This window comes from Camelina sativa, chromosome 7, assembly GCF_000633955.1.
Source record: "Camelina sativa cultivar DH55 chromosome 7, Cs, whole genome shotgun sequence".
NCBI classification, from domain to species: domain Eukaryota; kingdom Viridiplantae; phylum Streptophyta; class Magnoliopsida; order Brassicales; family Brassicaceae; genus Camelina; species Camelina sativa.
In genome coordinates, this window is record NC_025691.1 from 21,651,713 (window position 1) to 21,672,614 (window position 20,902).

General features: G+C 39.6%; 8 protein-coding genes across 9 annotated transcripts in view; 3 read left to right on the forward strand and 5 right to left on the reverse strand.

The window, feature by feature from the left end:
- Positions 1 to 2,934, reverse strand: part of LOC104701868 — a 5,329-nt gene extending 2,395 nt beyond the window's left edge. The window contains exons 1-5 of one of the 2 annotated variants that reach the window (XM_019227756.1): positions 2,175 to 2,934; positions 1,628 to 2,086; positions 1,160 to 1,537; positions 1,005 to 1,072; positions 749 to 915 (exon numbers count right to left, since the gene is read on the reverse strand). In XM_019227756.1, the coding sequence (XP_019083301.1) occupies positions 749 to 915; positions 1,005 to 1,072; positions 1,160 to 1,537; positions 1,628 to 2,086; positions 2,175 to 2,822 (1,720 nt within the window). In that variant the 5' untranslated portion in view covers positions 2,823 to 2,934. Of the gene's footprint in view, positions 1 to 647; positions 916 to 1,004; positions 1,073 to 1,159; positions 1,538 to 1,627; positions 2,087 to 2,174 lie in introns of both variants that reach the window. The other variant, XM_010417625.2, reaches the window with a different exon arrangement.
- The window catches only part of LOC104701871, a 17,613-nt gene extending 7,704 nt beyond the window's left edge, over positions 1 to 9,909 (reverse strand). Inside the window, exons 1-2 of the mRNA XM_010417628.2 lie at positions 9,103 to 9,909; positions 8,726 to 9,011 (exon numbers count right to left, since the gene is read on the reverse strand). Coding sequence (XP_010415930.1) covers positions 8,726 to 9,011; positions 9,103 to 9,750 — 934 coding nt within the window. The 5' untranslated portion in view covers positions 9,751 to 9,909. The remainder of the gene's footprint in view (positions 1 to 8,725; positions 9,012 to 9,102) is intronic.
- On the reverse strand, positions 3,216 to 5,201 carry LOC104701867. Its single transcript, XM_010417624.2, has 4 exons — positions 4,390 to 5,201; positions 3,843 to 4,301; positions 3,375 to 3,752; positions 3,216 to 3,287 (listed from the first exon to the last, which is right to left on the reverse strand). The coding sequence occupies exons 1-4, from the start codon at positions 5,035 to 5,037 to the stop codon at positions 3,216 to 3,218; spliced, it is 1,557 nt and encodes a 518-aa protein (XP_010415926.1). The 5' UTR covers positions 5,038 to 5,201.
- Positions 5,711 to 7,599, reverse strand: LOC104704106. The gene is made up of 3 exons (XM_010420241.2): positions 6,789 to 7,599; positions 6,242 to 6,700; positions 5,711 to 6,151 (listed from the first exon to the last, which is right to left on the reverse strand). The coding sequence occupies exons 1-3, from the start codon at positions 7,434 to 7,436 to the stop codon at positions 5,711 to 5,713; spliced, it is 1,548 nt and encodes a 515-aa protein (XP_010418543.1). The 5' UTR covers positions 7,437 to 7,599.
- Positions 10,231 to 12,679, forward strand: LOC104701866 (transcription factor IIIA). The gene is made up of 6 exons (XM_010417622.2): positions 10,231 to 10,463; positions 10,599 to 10,739; positions 11,191 to 11,608; positions 11,795 to 12,030; positions 12,116 to 12,259; positions 12,352 to 12,679. Exons 1-6 carry the CDS (start codon positions 10,332 to 10,334, stop codon positions 12,490 to 12,492), a joined length of 1,212 nt encoding a protein of 403 aa, XP_010415924.1. The 5' UTR covers positions 10,231 to 10,331; the 3' UTR covers positions 12,493 to 12,679.
- LOC104701875 lies at positions 12,836 to 13,287 on the forward strand. Its single transcript, XM_010417632.2, has 2 exons — positions 12,836 to 12,963; positions 13,075 to 13,287. The coding sequence occupies exons 1-2, from the start codon at positions 12,921 to 12,923 to the stop codon at positions 13,266 to 13,268; spliced, it is 237 nt and encodes a 78-aa protein (XP_010415934.1). The 5' UTR covers positions 12,836 to 12,920; the 3' UTR covers positions 13,269 to 13,287.
- Positions 13,254 to 14,084, reverse strand: LOC104701874 (chaperone protein dnaJ 8, chloroplastic-like). Its single transcript, XM_010417631.2, has 3 exons — positions 13,670 to 14,084; positions 13,499 to 13,561; positions 13,254 to 13,399 (listed from the first exon to the last, which is right to left on the reverse strand). The coding sequence occupies exons 1-3, from the start codon at positions 13,859 to 13,861 to the stop codon at positions 13,280 to 13,282; spliced, it is 375 nt and encodes a 124-aa protein (XP_010415933.1). The 5' UTR covers positions 13,862 to 14,084; the 3' UTR covers positions 13,254 to 13,279.
- On the forward strand, positions 16,616 to 20,737 carry LOC104701876 (threonylcarbamoyladenosine tRNA methylthiotransferase). Its single transcript, XM_010417633.2, has 11 exons — positions 16,616 to 16,869; positions 16,974 to 17,012; positions 17,195 to 17,286; positions 17,482 to 17,731; positions 18,643 to 18,762; positions 18,858 to 18,933; positions 19,023 to 19,231; positions 19,301 to 19,409; positions 19,619 to 19,711; positions 19,805 to 19,965; positions 20,094 to 20,737. The coding sequence occupies exons 1-11, from the start codon at positions 16,675 to 16,677 to the stop codon at positions 20,565 to 20,567; spliced, it is 1,818 nt and encodes a 605-aa protein (XP_010415935.1). The 5' UTR covers positions 16,616 to 16,674; the 3' UTR covers positions 20,568 to 20,737.

Below are 20,902 nucleotides of genomic sequence, written 5' to 3' on the forward strand. Positions count from 1 at the left end.
GCAACATCTCCAATCCCATTATCAACAAGCTTCCTCTGATTCCTTAAACCCACTCCAGGAATCTTCAGCAAATCTGGGTTACCGATAAAGTCACCACTTCCACTAGAACTCCGACTTCTACGGCTCATCCTCACAGGCTTTTCATCTTTCTCCTCTTCATCTTCTCCGTCAGACTCTTCCTCGCTCTCCACCACCGCGTCAGCAGTAGCATTAACCGTGCTTAAGCCACCGTTAGACTCCGAGCGAAAAAACGCACGCCACGTCCCGGTCCGACCGATCCAAGCCCGGTTCGTACTAGGGGTTCGACCGTCGATTGAACACCGGCAAGCCCGGTAACCAGCTGTTGAGAACCGTACCGACGCCGGTGCTGCTGGTCTATGAACACTCCTCTGTAGATAAGCAGAGAAGCCAACACCGCCTGAAGAAATAGAAGCCGTCTTCGTCGGCATAGCGGAAGTAGAGAAGAAACAAGTGGATAAAGGTTTAGGAGTGGAAGAAGGAGTGAGATTTTTGACGGGGGTCTTAAACCCTAGTGAGATGAAACCGGCGGCGAAAGAGTTCACCGGAGTAGAGAGAACAGGGGTTGAACAAGTAGTACTTTTGCACAGAATCTTCTGCATCGTTTCCTCCTNGAAAGCCGACCAAACCTATTGACATTCGAGAACCTGACATGCTCCTTAGAGCGAACAGAAAACAGAGTCAGTGAATCACGTGGACGGTCTGGTGAAGAGTGACATCCCCTTTAGATCTAGAGGCGGGAGTCCCGGGACATGATTTCCTTCAGGTCCCATCCAGAGACCTCCATTGTGATGAGGAGGCAGCAGTACTGGCGACTGACTGTTGTTGCTCTTCTCTGTTGATGTTTCTTGCTTCTTCTTCACAAATTCAAAGAACTCAGCAACCTGGCGTGCGTACCTTTTAATAAAAGAAAAAACGTCTGTTAGAAGATTTAGGATTCTTCAATTAAGTTATGGTGACATTACAGTAGTGTAAGAAGAACTTACTGTGCCTTTGCCTCTATATCTAGACTGAAGTCAATATTGGGTTCACAGTCCAAAACCAGAGCAGGGACCTGTTGAAACCAAATAAACCAGTCTAAGCAAAAATCCATCTCTAGACTCCTAGCACAAACATAAAAAAATAAGGTAGCTTTACTTACTTTCTGGATACTAGAATGCATATGATTCCCTTCCAAGTAAAAGACGCGGTCTTTTATATCAGGATGCAGAGAGCTGTCCATGTGTAAAGACGGTTTACTAACAGACAACACACCATGGTTTCCGCTCTCAAACGGGAGAAGCCAGCTCTCATGTTTCTCGTGCAAATCTTGGAGGTACTTCAACGAGACTCCACCTTCTTCAGTTCGTTTCCTGAGCATCATCCGCTTGTGGCAAGTGTCTGGACTCGCCCTCAAGTATATAAACCCATCAGGAACAAGTCCAGGTAAACAAGAGACAACCGGATCAAACCACGAATCATAGATGCTGATCTCCATCTCGTTCATCCACTTAGCTTCATGAACCGCACGCACAAACACCTGAAGAATGTCACGTTCCACAAAATATAAAGTTTGCAATCACACATTCCAAAACTATCAATTTTTTAAAACATTTGCTTTCAAAGTTACCATTCTGTCACTGAAGACACTCCTTTCCATCAGCCTGAGAGGTTTCACCCCAGAAGCAGACTCTTTCTCCTGCATTAGCCGAGTGACGAACACATAGTTCTGGAAAGTATAAGCATACCTCTGAGGCTCAGAGTAGAAAGCATCCAAGATATTGAAATGGTCAGGTCCAACATCTTGCCACTTAGCAACTGGCTCAGGAACAATCTCAACGAGGTCTTGTAACTCCACCGTCTCATTGGCTATTCTCTGAAGAAAAGTTGATTTACCGACACTAATGTTCCCTTCAACACAAAACGTCAAACGTTTCTTTGCATTCAGATTAGGTTCAGGGCCAGAATCCTTTAGCTCATCATCCACACTCTCTTTGATAAACGTTGTTATACTCTCCGCATGGTTCCTATGTATAATCCCAACAGAGCTCCTAAGATAATCAACCATCTTCTGACTCGCTTTCCAGAACTGAGATTACAAATCAATCAAAGAATGAAACTTTCAATTATTATCTCAAAACCCACAAGTTAAAAAATTGAAGCTTTCAAAAAAATACCTTATCTTTATAGAGCTTCTTGAGCTCTGCAACATCTCCAATCCCATTATCAACAAGCTTCCTCTGATTCCTTAAACCCACTCCAGGAATCTTCAGCAAATCTGGGTTACCGATAAAGTCACCACTTCCACTAGAACTCCGACTTCGACGGCTCATCCTCACAGGCTTTTCATCTTTCTCCTCTTCATCTTCTCCGTCAGACTCTTCCTCGCTCTCAACCACTGCTCCAGCAGTAGCATAAACCGTACTTACGCCACCGTTAGACTCCGAGCAAAAAAACGCACGCCACGTCCCGGTTCGACCGACCCAAGCCCGGTTCGTACTAGGGGTTCCACCGTCGATTGAACACCGGCAGGCCCGGTAACCAGCTGTTGAGAACCGTAGCGACGCCGGCGCTGCTGGTCTATGAACACTCCTCTGTAGATAAGCAGAGAAACCAACACCGCCTGAAGAAATAGAAGCCGTCTTCGTCGGCATAGCGGAAGTAGAGAAGAAACAAGTGGATAAAGGTTTAGGAGTGGAACAAGGAGTGAGATTTTTGACGTGGGTCTTAACCCCTAGTGAGATGAAACCGGCGGCGAAAGAGTTCACCGGAGTAGAGAGAACAGGGGTTGAACAAGTAGTACTTTTGCACAGAATCTTCTGCATCGTTTCCTCCTTAACCGAGCATTTCACATCACTCAGAGAAATTAAAAAACCCTAGTTTCAGAAGAGAGAAGATAACAAAAGAGAAGAGGGCTTTTGTGTGGGGTTTTGGTTTGAGCGCAAAGACAGAGGAGGAAGAAGAAGAAGAAGTGAGAAAGTTTCGGTTTTAGGGTTTTTAATTTTATTGATTAAAAATCATTAGTGTGGTTTAAGTAATTAATTAGAAGATATGATTATGGGACTAATACGTTATAAAATTAAATATGGGGCAAATACGTTAAAAAACAAAAAATGGTGTAATGATGTGTCTGTGAGGTGTNAAAGAAAAAACGTCTGTTAGAAGATTTAGGATTCTTCAATTAAGTTATGGTGACATTACAGTAGTGTAAGAAGAACTTACTGTGCCTTTGCCTCTATATCTAGACTGAAGTCAATATTGGGTTCACAGTCCAAAACCAGAGCAGGGACCTGTTGAAACCAAATAAACCAGTCTAAGCAAAAATCCATCTCTAGACTCCTAGCACAAACATAAAAAAATAAGGTAGCTTTACTTACTTTCTGGATACTAGAATGCATATGATTCCCTTCCAAGTAAAAGACGCGGTCTTTTATATCAGGATGCAGAGAGCTGTCCATGTGTAAAGACGGTTTACTAACAGACAACACACCATGGTTTCCGCTCTCAAACGGGAGAAGCCAGCTCTCATGTTTCTCGTGCAAATCTTGGAGGTACTTCAACGAGACTCCACCTTCTTCAGTTCGTTTCCTGAGCATCATCCGCTTGTGGCAAGTGTCTGGACTCGCCCTCAAGTATATAAACCCATCAGGAACAAGTCCAGGTAAACAAGAGACAACCGGATCAAACCACGAATCATAGATGCTGATCTCCATCTCGTTCATCCACTTAGCTTCATGAACCGCACGCACAAACACCTGAAGAATGTCACGTTCCACAAAATATAAAGTTTGCAATCACACATTCCAAAACTATCAATTTTTTAAAACATTTGCTTTCAAAGTTACCATTCTGTCACTGAAGACACTCCTTTCCATCAGCCTGAGAGGTTTCACCCCAGAAGCAGACTCTTTCTCCTGCATTAGCCGAGTGACGAACACATAGTTCTGGAAAGTATAAGCATACCTCTGAGGCTCAGAGTAGAAAGCATCCAAGATATTGAAATGGTCAGGTCCAACATCTTGCCACTTAGCAACTGGCTCAGGAACAATCTCAACGAGGTCTTGTAACTCCACCGTCTCATTGGCTATTCTCTGAAGAAAAGTTGATTTACCGACACTAATGTTCCCTTCAACACAAAACGTCAAACGTTTCTTTGCATTCAGATTAGGTTCAGGGCCAGAATCCTTTAGCTCATCATCCACACTCTCTTTGATAAACGTTGTTATACTCTCCGCATGGTTCCTATGTATAATCCCAACAGAGCTCCTAAGATAATCAACCATCTTCTGACTCGCTTTCCAGAACTGAGATTACAAATCAATCAAAGAATGAAACTTTCAATTATTATCTCAAAACCCACAAGTTAAAAAATTGAAGCTTTCAAAAAAATACCTTATCTTTATAGAGCTTCTTGAGCTCTGCAACATCTCCAATCCCATTATCAACAAGCTTCCTCTGATTCCTTAAACCCACTCCAGGAATCTTCAGCAAATCTGGGTTACCGATAAAGTCACCACTTCCACTAGAACTCCGACTTCGACGGCTCATCCTCACAGGCTTTTCATCTTTCTCCTCTTCATCTTCTCCGTCAGACTCTTCCTCGCTCTCAACCACTGCTCCAGCAGTAGCATAAACCGTACTTACGCCACCGTTAGACTCCGAGCAAAAAAACGCACGCCACGTCCCGGTTCGACCGACCCAAGCCCGGTTCGTACTAGGGGTTCCACCGTCGATTGAACACCGGCAGGCCCGGTAACCAGCTGTTGAGAACCGTAGCGACGCCGGCGCTGCTGGTCTATGAACACTCCTCTGTAGATAAGCAGAGAAACCAACACCGCCTGAAGAAATAGAAGCCGTCTTCGTCGGCATAGCGGAAGTAGAGAAGAAACAAGTGGATAAAGGTTTAGGAGTGGAACAAGGAGTGAGATTTTTGACGTGGGTCTTAACCCCTAGTGAGATGAAACCGGCGGCGAAAGAGTTCACCGGAGTAGAGAGAACAGGGGTTGAACAAGTAGTACTTTTGCACAGAATCTTCTGCATCGTTTCCTCCTTAACCGAGCATTTCACATCACTCAGAGAAATTAAAAAACCCTAGTTTCAGAAGAGAGAAGATAACAAAAGAGAGGGCTTTTGTGTGGGGTTTTGGTTTGGGCGCAAAGACAGAGGAGGAAGAAGAAGAAGAAGAAGAAGAAGAAGAAGTGAGAAAGTTGCGGTTTTAGGGTTTTTAATTTTATTGATTAAAAATCATTAGTGTGGTTTAAGTAATTAATTAGAAGATATGATTATGGGACTAATACGTTATAAAATTAAATATGGGGCAAATACGTTAAAAAACAAAAAATGGTGTAATGATGTGTCTGTGAGGTGTTTTTTGTCATTGTTCACAATTGTGTAGCACACGTGACACGTGCTGAAAAACACTCCTTTGGTCTTTTTATGGGCTTGACAGGCCTATTATATAATAAAAAGCCCAATCTTTTTAGGTTAGATATCTCCTTCCGGGGAAAAAGGTGATATATATAAACGGCCATTGTTGCTAGCTCATCTTGTTTGGTTCAGCTTGTACACAAAAGTGCGGCGTCTTTTGGAGATAAACCCTAGTTCTTGTGTAGAGGCAATCAGAGAGATAGAGAGATGGTGGAAGAAGCTAACGTTGATGTGAAAGCATCGAAGAAGAAGGATATAAGGAATTATCTATGCCAGTATTGCGGAATCAGCAGANATCCATCTCTAGACTCCTAGCACAAACATAAAAAAATAAGGTAGCTTTACTTACTTTCTGGATACTAGAATGCATATGATTCCCTTCCAAGTAAAAGACGCGGTCTTTTATATCAGGATGCAGAGAGCTGTCCATGTGTAAAGACGGTTTACTAACAGACAACACACCATGGTTTCCGCTCTCAAACGGGAGAAGCCAGCTCTCATGTTTCTCGTGCAAATCTTGGAGGTACTTCAACGAGACTCCACCTTCTTCAGTTCGTTTCCTGAGCATCATCCGCTTGTGGCAAGTGTCTGGACTCGCCCTCAAGTATATAAACCCATCAGGAACAAGTCCAGGTAAACAAGAGACAACCGGATCAAACCACGAATCATAGATGCTGATCTCCATCTCGTTCATCCACTTAGCTTCATGAACCGCACGCACAAACACCTGAAGAATGTCACGTTCCACAAAATATAAAGTTTGCAATCACACATTCCAAAACTATCAATTTTTTAAAACATTTGCTTTCAAAGTTACCATTCTGTCACTGAAGACACTCCTTTCCATCAGCCTGAGAGGTTTCACCCCAGAAGCAGACTCTTTCTCCTGCATTAGCCGAGTGACGAACACATAGTTCTGGAAAGTATAAGCATACCTCTGAGGCTCAGAGTAGAAAGCATCCAAGATATTGAAATGGTCAGGTCCAACATCTTGCCACTTAGCAACTGGCTCAGGAACAATCTCAACGAGGTCTTGTAACTCCACCGTCTCATTGGCTATTCTCTGAAGAAAAGTTGATTTACCGACACTAATGTTCCCTTCAACACAAAACGTCAAACGTTTCTTTGCATTCAGATTAGGTTCAGGGCCAGAATCCTTTAGCTCATCATCCACACTCTCTTTGATAAACGTTGTTATACTCTCCGCATGGTTCCTATGTATAATCCCAACAGAGCTCCTAAGATAATCAACCATCTTCTGACTCGCTTTCCAGAACTGAGATTACAAATCAATCAAAGAATGAAACTTTCAATTATTATCTCAAAACCCACAAGTTAAAAAATTGAAGCTTTCAAAAAAATACCTTATCTTTATAGAGCTTCTTGAGCTCTGCAACATCTCCAATCCCATTATCAACAAGCTTCCTCTGATTCCTTAAACCCACTCCAGGAATCTTCAGCAAATCTGGGTTACCGATAAAGTCACCACTTCCACTAGAACTCCGACTTCGACGGCTCATCCTCACAGGCTTTTCATCTTTCTCCTCTTCATCTTCTCCGTCAGACTCTTCCTCGCTCTCAACCACTGCTCCAGCAGTAGCATAAACCGTACTTACGCCACCGTTAGACTCCGAGCAAAAAAACGCACGCCACGTCCCGGTTCGACCGACCCAAGCCCGGTTCGTACTAGGGGTTCCACCGTCGATTGAACACCGGCAGGCCCGGTAACCAGCTGTTGAGAACCGTAGCGACGCCGGCGCTGCTGGTCTATGAACACTCCTCTGTAGATAAGCAGAGAAACCAACACCGCCTGAAGAAATAGAAGCCGTCTTCGTCGGCATAGCGGAAGTAGAGAAGAAACAAGTGGATAAAGGTTTAGGAGTGGAACAAGGAGTGAGATTTTTGACGTGGGTCTTAACCCCTAGTGAGATGAAACCGGCGGCGAAAGAGTTCACCGGAGTAGAGAGAACAGGGGTTGAACAAGTAGTACTTTTGCACAGAATCTTCTGCATCGTTTCCTCCTTAACCGAGCATTTCACATCACTCAGAGAAATTAAAAAACCCTAGTTTCAGAAGAGAGAAGATAACAAAAGAGAGGGCTTTTGTGTGGGGTTTTGGTTTGGGCGCAAAGACAGAGGAGGAAGAAGAAGAAGAAGAAGAAGAAGAAGAAGTGAGAAAGTTGCGGTTTTAGGGTTTTTAATTTTATTGATTAAAAATCATTAGTGTGGTTTAAGTAATTAATTAGAAGATATGATTATGGGACTAATACGTTATAAAATTAAATATGGGGCAAATACGTTAAAAAACAAAAAATGGTGTAACGATGTGTCTGTGAGGTGTTTTTTGTCATTGTCCCTAATTGTGTAGCACACGTGACACGTGCTGATAACAAATAAGTAAATAATCATTTTTTCCATTTAAATCCCACTTTTGGTCTTTTTATTGGGCCAAGCCTTTTGTTAAAAACTTGAAAAGGCCCATTATAATTAAAAGCCCATTAGGTTAGATCTCTCGTTCCGGGAAAAAGGCGATATATAAATGGCCATTGTTGCGAGCTTATCTTGTTTGGTTCAGCTTGTACACAAAAGTGCGGCGTCTTTTGGAGATAAACCCTAGTTCTTGTGTAGAAACAATCACAGAGAGTGAGAGAGAGAGTCTGAGAGAGAGAGAGATGGTGGAAGAAGCTAACGTTGATGTGAGAGCATCGATGAAGAAGGATATAAGGAATTATCTATGCCAGTATTGCGGAATCAGCAGATCTAAAAAGTATCTCATCACTTCACACATCAAATCTCATCATCAGGTTTGAGATCTCTCTCTCTAATTCGATTGCAGTATCTCATCTGTTGCTTTGTGATTTGTTTTCGATGAGTTAAGGAGTTAGTAGAATTGGTGATGGTTTTGTTGAATCGAGAGTTGTTTGATTTGTTTTGTTTAGATGGAACTTGAAGAGGAAAGAGATGATATGGCTTGTGAGGTTGAGCAAGAGACTTCAAGTAAACATACTTGCCAGGAGTGTGGTGCTGAGTTTAAGAAGCCTGCTCATTTGANCGTTCCACAAAATATAAAGTTTGCAATCACACATTCCAAAACTATCAATTTTTTAAAACATTTGCTTTCAAAGTTACCATTCTGTCACTGAAGACACTCCTTTCCATCAGCCTGAGAGGTTTCACCCCAGAAGCAGACTCTTTCTCCTGCATTAGCCGAGTGACGAACACATAGTTCTGGAAAGTATAAGCATACCTCTGAGGCTCAGAGTAGAAAGCATCCAAGATATTGAAATGGTCAGGTCCAACATCTTGCCACTTAGCAACTGGCTCAGGAACAATCTCAACGAGGTCTTGTAACTCCACCGTCTCATTGGCTATTCTCTGAAGAAAAGTTGATTTACCGACACTAATGTTCCCTTCAACACAAAACGTCAAACGTTTCTTTGCATTCAGATTAGGTTCAGGGCCAGAATCCTTTAGCTCATCATCCACACTCTCTTTGATAAACGTTGTTATACTCTCCGCATGGTTCCTATGTATAATCCCAACAGAGCTCCTAAGATAATCAACCATCTTCTGACTCGCTTTCCAGAACTGAGATTACAAATCAATCAAAGAATGAAACTTTCAATTATTATCTCAAAAACCCACACAAGTTGCAAAATTGAAGTTTTCTCAAAAATACCTTATCTTTATAAAGCTTCTTGAGCTCAGCAACATCTCCAATCCCATTATCAACAAGCTTCCTCTGATTCCTTAAACCCACTCCAGGAATCTTCAGCAAATCTGGGTTACCGATAAAGTCACCACTTCCACTAGAACTCCGACTTCTACGGCTCATCCTCACAGGCTTTTCATCTTTCTCCTCTTCATCTTCTCCGTCAGACTCTTCCTCGCTCTCCACCACCGCGTCAGCAGTAGCATTAACCGTGCTTAAGCCACCGTTAGACTCCGAGCGAAAAAACGCACGCCACGTCCCGGTCCGACCGATCCAAGCCCGGTTCGTACTAGGGGTTCGACCGTCGATTGAACACCGGCAAGCCCGGTAACCAGCTGTTGAGAACCGTACCGACGCCGGTGCTGCTGGTCTATGAACACTCCTCTGTAGATAAGCAGAGAAGCCAACACCGCCTGAAGAAATAGAAGCCGTCTTCGTCGGCATAGCGGAAGTAGAGAAGAAACAAGTGGATAAAGGTTTAGGAGTGGAAGAAGGAGTGAGATTTTTGACGGGGGTCTTAAACCCTAGTGAGATGAAACCGGCGGCGAAAGAGTTCACCGGAGTAGAGAGAACAGGGGTTGAACAAGTAGTACTTTTGCACAGAATCTTCTGCATCGTTTCCTCCTTAACCGAGCATTTCACATCACTCAGAGAAATAGAAAACCCTAGTTTCAGAAGAGAGAAGATAACAAAAGAGAAGAGGGCTTTTGTGTGGGGTTTTGGTTTGAGCGCAAAGACAGAGGAGGAAGAAGAAGAAGAAGTGAGAAAGTTTCGGTTTTAGGGTTTTTAATTTTATTGATTAAAAATCATTAGTGTGGTTTAAGTAATTAATTAGAAGATATGATTATGGGACTAATACGTTATAAAATTATTTATGGGGCAAATACGTTAAAAAACAAAAAATGGTGTAATGATGTGTCTGTGAGGTGTTTTTTGTCATTGTTCACAATTGTGTAGCACACGTGACACGTGCTGAAAAACACTCCTTTGGTCTTTTTATGGGCTTGACAGGCCTATTATATAATAAAAAGCCCAATCTTTTTAGGTTAGATATCTCCTTCCGGGGAAAAAGGTGATATATATAAACGGCCATTGTTGCTAGCTCATCTTGTTTGGTTCAGCTTGTACACAAAAGTGCGGCGTCTTTTGGAGATAAACCCTAGTTCTTGTGTAGAGGCAATCAGAGAGATAGAGAGATGGTGGAAGAAGCTAACGTTGATGTGAAAGCATCGAAGAAGAAGGATATAAGGAATTATCTATGCCAGTATTGCGGAATCAGCAGATCTAAAAAGTATCTCATCACTTCACACATCAAGTCTCATCATCAGGTTTGAGATCTCTCTCTCTAATTCGATTGCAGTATCTCATCTGTTGCTTTGTGATTTGTTTTCGATGAGTTAAGGAGTTAGTAGAATTGGTGATGGTTTTGTTGAATCGAGAGTTGTTTGATTTGTTTTGTTTAGATGGAACTTGAAGAGGAAAGAGATGATATGGCTTGTGAGGTTGAGCAAGAGACTTCAAGTAAACATACTTGCCAGGAGTGTGGTGCTGAGTTTAAGAAGCCTGCTCATTTGAAGCAGCATATGCAGAGCCATTTGCTCGAGGTAGGTTTATGCATCCTCTTCATTGTGACAGCTACTCTTTTAGTTATTTAAGCCCTAGACGTATTGAATCCTAGTGCAAATCTACTACAGATGGAGATGCATTGAGATACTCGAGGGTTTTGATCAGTATTGAGTTTTGTTCTTTTTGTGAGCTAAAAGTTTATGCGTTTGCAGGAAATAAATGGTCTTTTGTTTAATACAAAAGGCTTTACTTATATTATTGCGTGAGGCATTGGATCCCAAAAGAGAGAACTCCAAAATGCGAGGCTACATGTTTGGACTAGTATCAGGTTGGGAGACCTCCTGAGAAGCTCCAGCAAGTAAGCCTCGATCACGCAAAAAGTTTGAGGTCTGATGTTCTTTAGCTTGTTTTTGTTTCCTCACATTGCTTTGGATTCTGTTTCATCGATGAGCTATGTATCTGATGGTTTTTCACTTTATCGACATGTAGAGACCATTTGCTTGCTATGTGGATGATTGTGCTGCGAGCTACAGAAGAAAGGATCATCTCAATAGGCATCTTCTTACCCATAAAGGGAAGCTCTTTAAGTGTCCAATGGAAAATTGCAAGAGTGAATTCTCAGTACAGGGCAATGTTGGTAGGCATGTTAAGAAATACCATAGTAATGATGACAATGATAAGGACAATACTGGTAATGTCGATAGTGGTAAGGACAAATCTGGTAGCGGTGGTGGTGATAAGGAAAATATTGCTAATGGCGATAGTGCTAATAAGGACAATACTTGTAATGGCGATTCTCAACCCTCTGAATGTTCAACTGGTCAGAAGCCGCATGTCTGCAAAGAAATTGGTTGTGGGAAAGCCTTTAAGTATCTTTCACAACTGCAGAAGCATCAGGATTCTCATGGTAAGTTCACCTTCCTACTTCTGTTTGCTCTCTAATTTAGTATCCTTTGCATATAAAAAGTGCTTTTATCATACTAACACCTCTAGTCTGAGAATCATTCTTGCTAAGCCTTTTCACTTATCTTTGTAATATTTTGTAATCTTTCCAAACTTTTAATCTCTTTAAGGTTTGGATTTGCTTATGCAGTGAAATTGGACTCTGTGGAGGCGTTTTGTTCTGAGCCTGGGTGTATGAAGTACTTTACAAATGAGGAATGCCTTAAAGCACACATAAGATCCTGCCATCAGCACATCAACTGTGAGATATGTGGTTCTAAGCATTTGAAAAAGAACATCAAAAGACATTTACGGACTCATGAGGAAGATTCCTCACCAGGAGAATTCAAGTGTGAAGTGGAGGGTTGCTCTTCTACATTCTCAAAGGTAAAGGAAGCAGCCAGAGCTAAGTTTTAGCCCCAAAACTACTATCGTTTTCCAGATCCCTAATTACGTTACCATGATTTTGCAGGCTTCTAATCTTCAGAAACACATGAAAGCAGTGCACGAGGATATCCGTCCTTTTGTATGCGGCTTTCCAGGTTGTGGCATGAGATTTGCTTACAAACATGTCAGAAACAACCACGAGAATTCAGGGTGCCACATATATACCTGCGTAAGTTCATCCCCAACCTGCATTCTAACTAATTTTTGTTACATACTCCAAAGACTAGAGGATCTCACATAAAAACGGAATGGTGGTTTCAGGGTGATTTTGTTGAAACGGATGAAGATTTCACATCGAGACCAAGAGGTGGACTAAAAAGGAAGCAAGTTACAGCTGAAATGATGGTACGAAAGAGGGTCATGCCTCCTCGGTTTGATTCAGAAGGACACGAGACGTGCTAGGAGTATCCAACAACCCTTTTTTATAATTTATAAGATACGAGAAGTTAGCACAAGACTACTACTAGGCAGGTGTTATGTGTAAAGCTTTTTATTTGTTTGTATGAGCTCCACTAGAAGAAAATTTATAACGACAATAGTAATTAGTAATGTAAAATTTTGATTGGTAGTCTTATTTGTGTTCTATCTTCTTTTCTTCCCATATATATTTAATAAGATAAACCAACTTAGTATTGTTTCTGTGATGACTCATGAGTTAAAAGCCCTCTTGTTCCATTTTCAAATTTTAGTGAACTGGTTTGGTGGTTTGGTCAAAGTAAACAAGACTTTGAATTGTTCAACCTTATCAAAAATCAACGATTGAACTTTTGACTTTGAGTTTTTAAGTATCTTGTATAAAGCAAGGAGATGCACAGATTCTCCAAGAAAGCATGACTACATACAAGATTTGGGTGATATCTCTCATTATAGTAGGTACAGTTTCTGCAACTCTCATCCTCAATCTCGTTAAGAATTAAACATTCAGAAATTTGATCATATAAATAATGTTTCAATTGTTTTGCCAAATTAAAAATAATCCATTAGGAGCGATTCTAGGAGGAGTAATCCCCGTAACAAAGACAGTGATCGCTTGTCCTCTCTATTGCTTACAAGTAGAGTACATGACATGTCTTTCCTCCGGCGACGAAAAGCTTCCACCGAGATGCAATTGTTGCCTTGCTCCCAAGAACTGTACTCTCCATCTCTCTGATTCTACTTCTATCCATTGTAACAAATGACCATTATAAATCTAGTAAGAACCTGATGGAATCCCTCCTTCGAATCCCATCCATTCCTCCCACTCGTCGATTTCACCCATCTCTGTAATCTCCTCTTCTTCTTCTTGTTTCTCAAACTTTTGCATCAAACACTAAAAAAGAAACGTAGATGAATACATTGAATGCATAATCAAGATGTTAAAATTTCATTATTACCATGACTAATAAGAAATAAGACAAAACAAAAAGACCTCGTAAGCGGATTTGATCTCTTTAAAATCCTTGTCCTGTCCCTTATGGACATCTGGATGATACTGCAATAACTCATTTTGTCTATATATTAGTTATACTCATTTTTATTCTTTTTCTTTTCTTGATTTGATTCGACTAATAAACAAAGACAATGCGACATGTAATCTAACCTTAAGAGCAAGACGTTTGAAGGCACGTTTGACTTCGGTATGAGAAGCGAGAGGGGTCAATCCAAGAATCGTGTAATGGCTAAGATCTGGTGACAAACATCTCGTCGGAAACCGGATTAACCGGCGACTATCTGTTTGTATGGTGGAACCAGGATGATTCGTCGGAGCTCTGAGCCGGATATTTCGTATCATCCTTTCTTCTTCTTCTTCTTTTTTTTTGGTAAGATTTCTTCTTCTTCACCAACCAAACATTTGAAGTTTTTTTTATCTTTTCCTTTTTGGGAAATTGTGAGATATGGACCTTTTATATCTTGTACCCGACGGTATGGTCTTTTTGGATATCCGATTATCCGATTCACATTCCGATGTCATGTCGGTTGACGTATATTTTATTACTTTTTGTGTGTGTTTCTTTGTTTGGTCTCTCTTCTATTTATAAAGGAATATAATCCAACATAAACCATAAAAATTCCAAAATATTAAAATTACTCCAAATTTTTTAACATAAAACATAATCCAACATTGTTAATGAAAAATAAGATTTTAAAACATTGTTTTGTAAAAAACATGTTTACTCCGCGACATTGTTGTTGACGCTGCTTCCAAGCCTCCACTCGTTCTCGAAATCTGAAAGATTAAAAAAAATGTAGATGATCACGAATCACAAAACTAATTAATTTGAGTATAATAATTTGGAATATGTATAAAAGGGTTAAAAGAGTAAAAATGTATACTAACCAGTAACCAAGATTATCAAAAATGGATGGAGTTGGCATATCAAACTTGAGATCTTCTAATCCACCAAAGATCTCTTCTTCACTCTTCTCTTTAGCCTCTTCTTCAATCTTCTCTTCACTCTTCTCTTTAGCCTTTTCTTCAGTCTTCTCTTCACTCTTCTCTTCAGTCTTTTTTTCAGTTTGAATTAGACCACCACGACCACCACGACTACCACGACCACCACGACCGCCACGACCACCACGATCACCACGAGACGTTCCCTACATAACATAAGCATCAATTTTTTTACAACAAAAAATAAGTTCTTTGAACCATAATCAAATTAATGAACAAGAAATATGCAGTACTTAGATACTGACCGAACCAGATGCATGTTGCGGCACCACCGTAGTTGAGACTGTGCCAGAGATCTTTCCTTCAGTCTCTTCTTCAGTTTGAATTAGACCACCACGACCACCACGTCGACGAGTCTTTCCCTGCACACGTAACATAAGCACAATTTGTTACAAAAATATGTTCTTTCAACCATAATCAAATTAATGAAAAATGAAAGAAAAATGCAATACTTAAATACTGACCGAACCATATGCATGTTGTGGCATCTCCTGATTTGAGACTGCTGGAATATAAAGAACCTGTTTTTTTTTTTTGAACAATTAATAAACCATTAGCACATCAAAGTCTTTTCAAAGTTTTTGTTTCACCTCAATTTCTAATATCTTCTATGTTTTGAGAATTAAACAATGATTTCGTTTATGATACCAAATATTTAATTGAAATCTATATATAAATTCTCCATTTAATCATTAAAATATTTAATTAAATACTCTACCTTTAGATAAGAAGACCAAATAAATATTAGATTTAATTAATAACAACACAAAGACATTCAACATATATTCAATTGCTTTCGCGTCCAGACAATAAAATTTCAAATTCAAAATTTTCCTCGTAAATAATAACTGTCTTTTTTTTCAAATTTCGCACTTAAACAGTAAAAACACCTTATTCAAAATTTTGTGGGAGAATAATGATTTGTATGTGTTACATATTGACCAAATGATCAGATATGATCTTAAGATTTATCATCATATATAATGATAGATCTATAAATGATTATAGAAATGAAATCATGATACAAAAACTTCAGATCATCCCAGGTAAAACAACATCTACCTCTCCATAAATCAACAGATTATCTTTTAAAAGATATAAAAAATATATAACAGAAACTTTTCTATATTTTGTAATGAAAAGGACTTACCAGATATGGTTGTGGTTCAACCTGGGTGGAATGGTTTGAGGAATTAATATTTTGTTTTTTGGGGCAAATGTTTGAAGGAGTAGACATCTCACAAATTGTTTTGTTTACTTCAATGTAATCTGAGATTCAGTATCAGGTTTTGTGAAAATGAAAGGTATAATACATTTACAGTTTCATGTATTTATATTATTTCTCAGTATTCATATATATGTAAAAGAGAAGAGACACAATGTGTAACTTTGTTATTTTTAATAATAATAATTATTATTAAAACAAAAATGTCAAAAATACATATTTTGGAGGTTTTTCTCATCCTCTTTTGGTAATATAACACAAATTGAAGAAAAGAAAGTAGAAAAATGTCCAATTAAAGTAAACTCATAATTTTAGACATTTTATAAAGTGATAATTATAACTGGAAAAATATAAATAATAATGGTCAAACATGTGTGTTAGCATGCAAATAGATTTTATAAATGTATTCTAAATAGAATACAATTATTTTTTAGTATTTTATAAATAACCAATAAAATCTCATCATCACCATACTTATTTTTAAGGCATAATTAGTGAAAACAATTTATTTCCAAAACAATTTTACAAGCTGTGTTGACCAATAAAATTTGATCAATGAGAAATTTTTTATATTTGGATACACCTTAGAATTACTTTACAAAAACTATGAATGGTTTCGTTGAAAAACTTAAAAATTGAATCCACATAATTTTTTTTGACAACATTTCAAATCATTTATTTGCTTGCTATTTTTTGGAGAAATACACTAATGACCATTAAAGTTTTAGTTGAATAATTAATTAGTACAGTGATATGAGTAATAATTGGGCTTTAGTTAGCTATTGATCTATTGGGTCTTTATTAAGAACTCAACCCAACGCAGGCCCATTAAGTCTCACTGTGCCTCTCTCCCAGCTTAGCTGCGAAAACCCCCACACTCCATTGTCATCACTCTCGTAAACACGCCGCCGTGGAGAGAGGAGATAGGATGGAGGATATCGAGGATTTGTTGGTCGGAGGAGTCGGTGGTGCACCACCGGGATTCCGATTACCGTTGAATGCTGTCGGGATAAATCCGAAGACGAATAAAAGCAAACGTAGTGTCACGAAACAGGATCAGATTACTACTGCTTCGAATCGTGACTCGCTTGCTCCACCATCTTTGACGATTCCGGGAACTCAGGTCATTCTCTTCTTCAATCTCTCTCTCTCGGTTACATTTTCTCGTTGCTTTCGGTTTATATATCTGTCACGTTTATATTTCGTCTCGATGAACATCTTTCGCAGACGATATACATCAAGACGTTTGGATGTTCTCATAACCAGGCGAGTCAATTTATGAACCTTCAGTGTTTTGATTCTGATTTGGTTTGTTGATAGATTTATAATTGCTTCATCAGAATACACTTCGCATGTCTGTTACTCTAGTGATTGTGATGAAATGTTTTAGCTGGAATAGGCTAAGCTAATCGTATATGGTGTTGTCTCGTGTTTTGGTTATTGTTCAGAGTGATAGTGAGTATATGGCTGGTCAGCTTACTGCATTTGGCTATGCGTTGACAGAAGTCCCGGAGGATGCTGATTTATGGCTCATTAACACGTAAGCTTTAGCCTCGATGACTATGTTTTTGTGATTTTGAGATATTCATGAGTAGTGTGAAGTGTTAGACAATATAGTACACGTGGTCACGGTCTAATATTGTAGCTTATAGTTTATGGTGTAGCATTCTGCATTTTGCTCAATATAGCTTTACTTTGTGTTTACAATGTTATCTTATATGCGCGATTGTTGCAGCTGTACTGTGAAGTCTCCTAGTCAGTCTGCAATGTCTACTCTTATAACGAGGGGTAGAAGTGGGAAAAAGCCTCTTGTGATAGCCGGATGTGTTCCTCAAGGCAGTCGTGATCTTAAAGAACTGGAAGGTGTAAGTGTAGTTGGAGTCCAACAGATTGATCGTGTTGTTGAGATTGTTGAAGAAACACTGAAGGGTCATGAAGTGCGGCTTCTTACTCGAAAGACTTTGCCTGCGCTTGATCTCCCAAAGGTGAGCATACGTTTCAGTTGCTGATTATTTTCGAATTTCATTGTTGAGTATGTCTATTCCTGGCACTGAATAAGTCGAAGCCAAAAACATGGTATCAGTACAGTCTGTACAGTTCTTTGATCCTATATTTATGCTTGGTTTTTCATTACACAGTTTCTTGTTCGACGTCGTTTGGGTTCTATTAGTGGGAATTAATAAGTGATTTTCCACTGCAGGTGCNGGAGGATGCTGATTTATGGCTCATTAACACGTAAGCTTTAGCCTCGATGACTATGTTTTTGTGATTTTGAGATATTCATGAGTAGTGTGAAGTGTTAGACAATATAGTACACGTGGTCACGGTCTAATATTGTAGCTTATAGTTTATGGTGTAGCATTCTGCATTTTGCTCAATATAGCTTTACTTTGTGTTTACAATGTTATCTTATATGCGCGATTGTTGCAGCTGTACTGTGAAGTCTCCTAGTCAGTCTGCAATGTCTACTCTTATAACGAGGGGTAGAAGTGGGAAAAAGCCTCTTGTGATAGCCGGATGTGTTCCTCAAGGCAGTCGTGATCTTAAAGAACTGGAAGGTGTAAGTGTAGTTGGAGTCCAACAGATTGATCGTGTTGTTGAGATTGTTGAAGAAACACTGAAGGGTCATGAAGTGCGGCTTCTTACTCGAAAGACTTTGCCTGCGCTTGATCTCCCAAAGGTGAGCATACGTTTCAGTTGCTGATTATTTTTCGAATTTCATTGTTGAGTATGTCTATTCCTGGCACTGAATAAGTCGAAGCCAAAAACATGGTATCAGTACAGACTGTACAGTTCTTTGATCCTATATTTATGCTTGGTTTTTCATTACACAGTTTCTTGTTCGACGTCGTTTGGGTTCTATTAGTGGGAATTAATAAGTGATTTTCCACTGCAGGTGCGGAAGAACAATTTTATCGAAATTCTCCCCATTAATGTTGGTTGTTTGGGTGCCTGTACTTACTGCAAGACCAAGCACGCCCGTGGTCACTTAGGAAGCTACACAGTTGATAGTCTTGTAAGCAGATTCCGCTTCACCTAAAAGAGTTTTGATTTGTATCCAGCTTTCTTCCCTTTTCAATTTGTCTGTCTATTGAAATTCCTGAATTGCAGGTGGATCGGGTGAGAACTGTCATATCTGAAGGAGTTAAGGAGATATGGTTGAGCAGTGAGGACACTGGAGCATATGGTTGGTTTTAAAACCTTCATTTTCCAACTTATCTTCTGTAGTTTTGTATTTCCTTTTTATAGGTAGCTAATGTCCCTAAAATGTTGCAGGTCGTGATATAGGAGTTAATCTTCCAGTGCTGCTTAATGCTATTGTTAAAGAGCTTCCTTCTGATCAAAGCACAATGCTAAGGATTGGGATGACTAATCCTCCCTATATTCTTGAGCATTTGAAAGAAATAGCTGCTGTTTTACGTCACCCATGTGTTTACACCTTTCTACATGTCCCTGTACAATCGGGCAGTGATTCTGTGTTGACGGTGAGTCTACAATTGCGTAGGACTGCCAAAATTGTGTTCTAGTCTTACCTGAACGTTCTGTTACTGCAGGCCATGAACAGGGAATATACAGCAAGTGAGTTCAGGACTGTGGTAGACACCTTAACAGAACTTGTGCCAGGAATGCAAATTGCTACTGATATAATATGCGGCTTTCCTGGTTAGTGTTGGACAAAACTTGATGTCTGTATTTGTTCTTTTATTTTTCTATAATTACATATTCCTCTTGATTTAATTTTGAGACATACAATCATCACATCGTCATGCAATAGTTGGATGTGGATAGTTAGATGGTCGATGACTTAAGCACATTAATTGTTCATATAATTTGGGTGTGTTGAAGATACTTTGTCACTTTTCCATTTTCAGGTGAAACCGATGAAGATTTTTCTCAAACAGTTGAACTTATCAAGGATTACAAGTTTCCTCAAGTTCATATTTCTCAGTTTTACCCCAGACCAGGTAAGCTCAAGGATTTGGTTATGTATTTAATCTAGATTTTGGGAGTCTTTCATAGGTCTAAACATTATTTTGGATGTGCCATTTATGATATAGGGACCCCAGCAGCAAAGATGAAGAAGGTACTAAGTAAAATAGTGAAGCAACGAAGCCGTGAATTGACTTCTGTCTTTGAGGCTTTTGCACCTTACACCGGAATGGAGGGCAGAGAAGAGAGGATATGGATAACAGAAGTAGCGACTGATGGAATTCATTTGGTAAGCCCATCCTGAACCACATACAGTGTTATGTTTCGCCAAACTTCATATCGAATAAAACTAAAAGCAACTATAATTTGTTTTTATCTTTAATTGAAAACATTGTTGCCTTTCTTGCTTACTTGTAGGTTGGGCATACGAAGGGATATATACAGGTCTTAGTTACTGGACCAGAAAGTATGCTCGGGAGTTCAGCTATGGCGAGGATAACATCTGTTGGGAGATGGTCAGTGTTTGGGGAAGTGATTGAGACATTTAGCTCTGCAAACAGAGAAACACAAGCCAAAGACAAAACAAAGCCGCCTTGTTCGTCGAATGTTAGCACGTGTGAGACTTGCGCTTGCTCTGCTGAGAGCTGCTGTGGAGAAGAGAGATCAGGAGAGGCATGTAACATCTCTGAAAATATCTCAAAACAGGATAATGATCAGAAGGTAAAGTCAAAGAAAGAAGGGAAGGAGATTCAAGAGGTCGATGTACCGAGGAGCGGTGTAGCAAATTGGGGTTTCATCGATAAGGCACTTGTGTGTGGAGTGTTCGTAAGTTCTCTCACCATTCTTGTTTTTTTGATTAGCGTTGCAATTAGAGTTCTGTTGCGTCAATAAGTCTCTCTCTGGCAGATTAGTAGTTGACTAGTTGTCAAAGGACCAGTATCTAGTTTTTCACTAGTATGTTGTTTGCTCCCATTTCGTGTTCTCTGATTTTGGGTCTGTTTGTTTGTGTATCGGATGCATAAATGATTTCAATTTATGCTGCGTACCAACAAAATTGGATACTTTTGCAAGCAATAACTAAAATTTAAAAGTAACGTCTGTATAAATTGCATCCAAAAAATAATACTTACATAATTGTCTGGGCCTTGATGTATCAAAACTAGGCCCATTATGTAGTTTCTTCTAAACTAATCATATACGACCGTTTTGGTTACCGTGCAAAACCA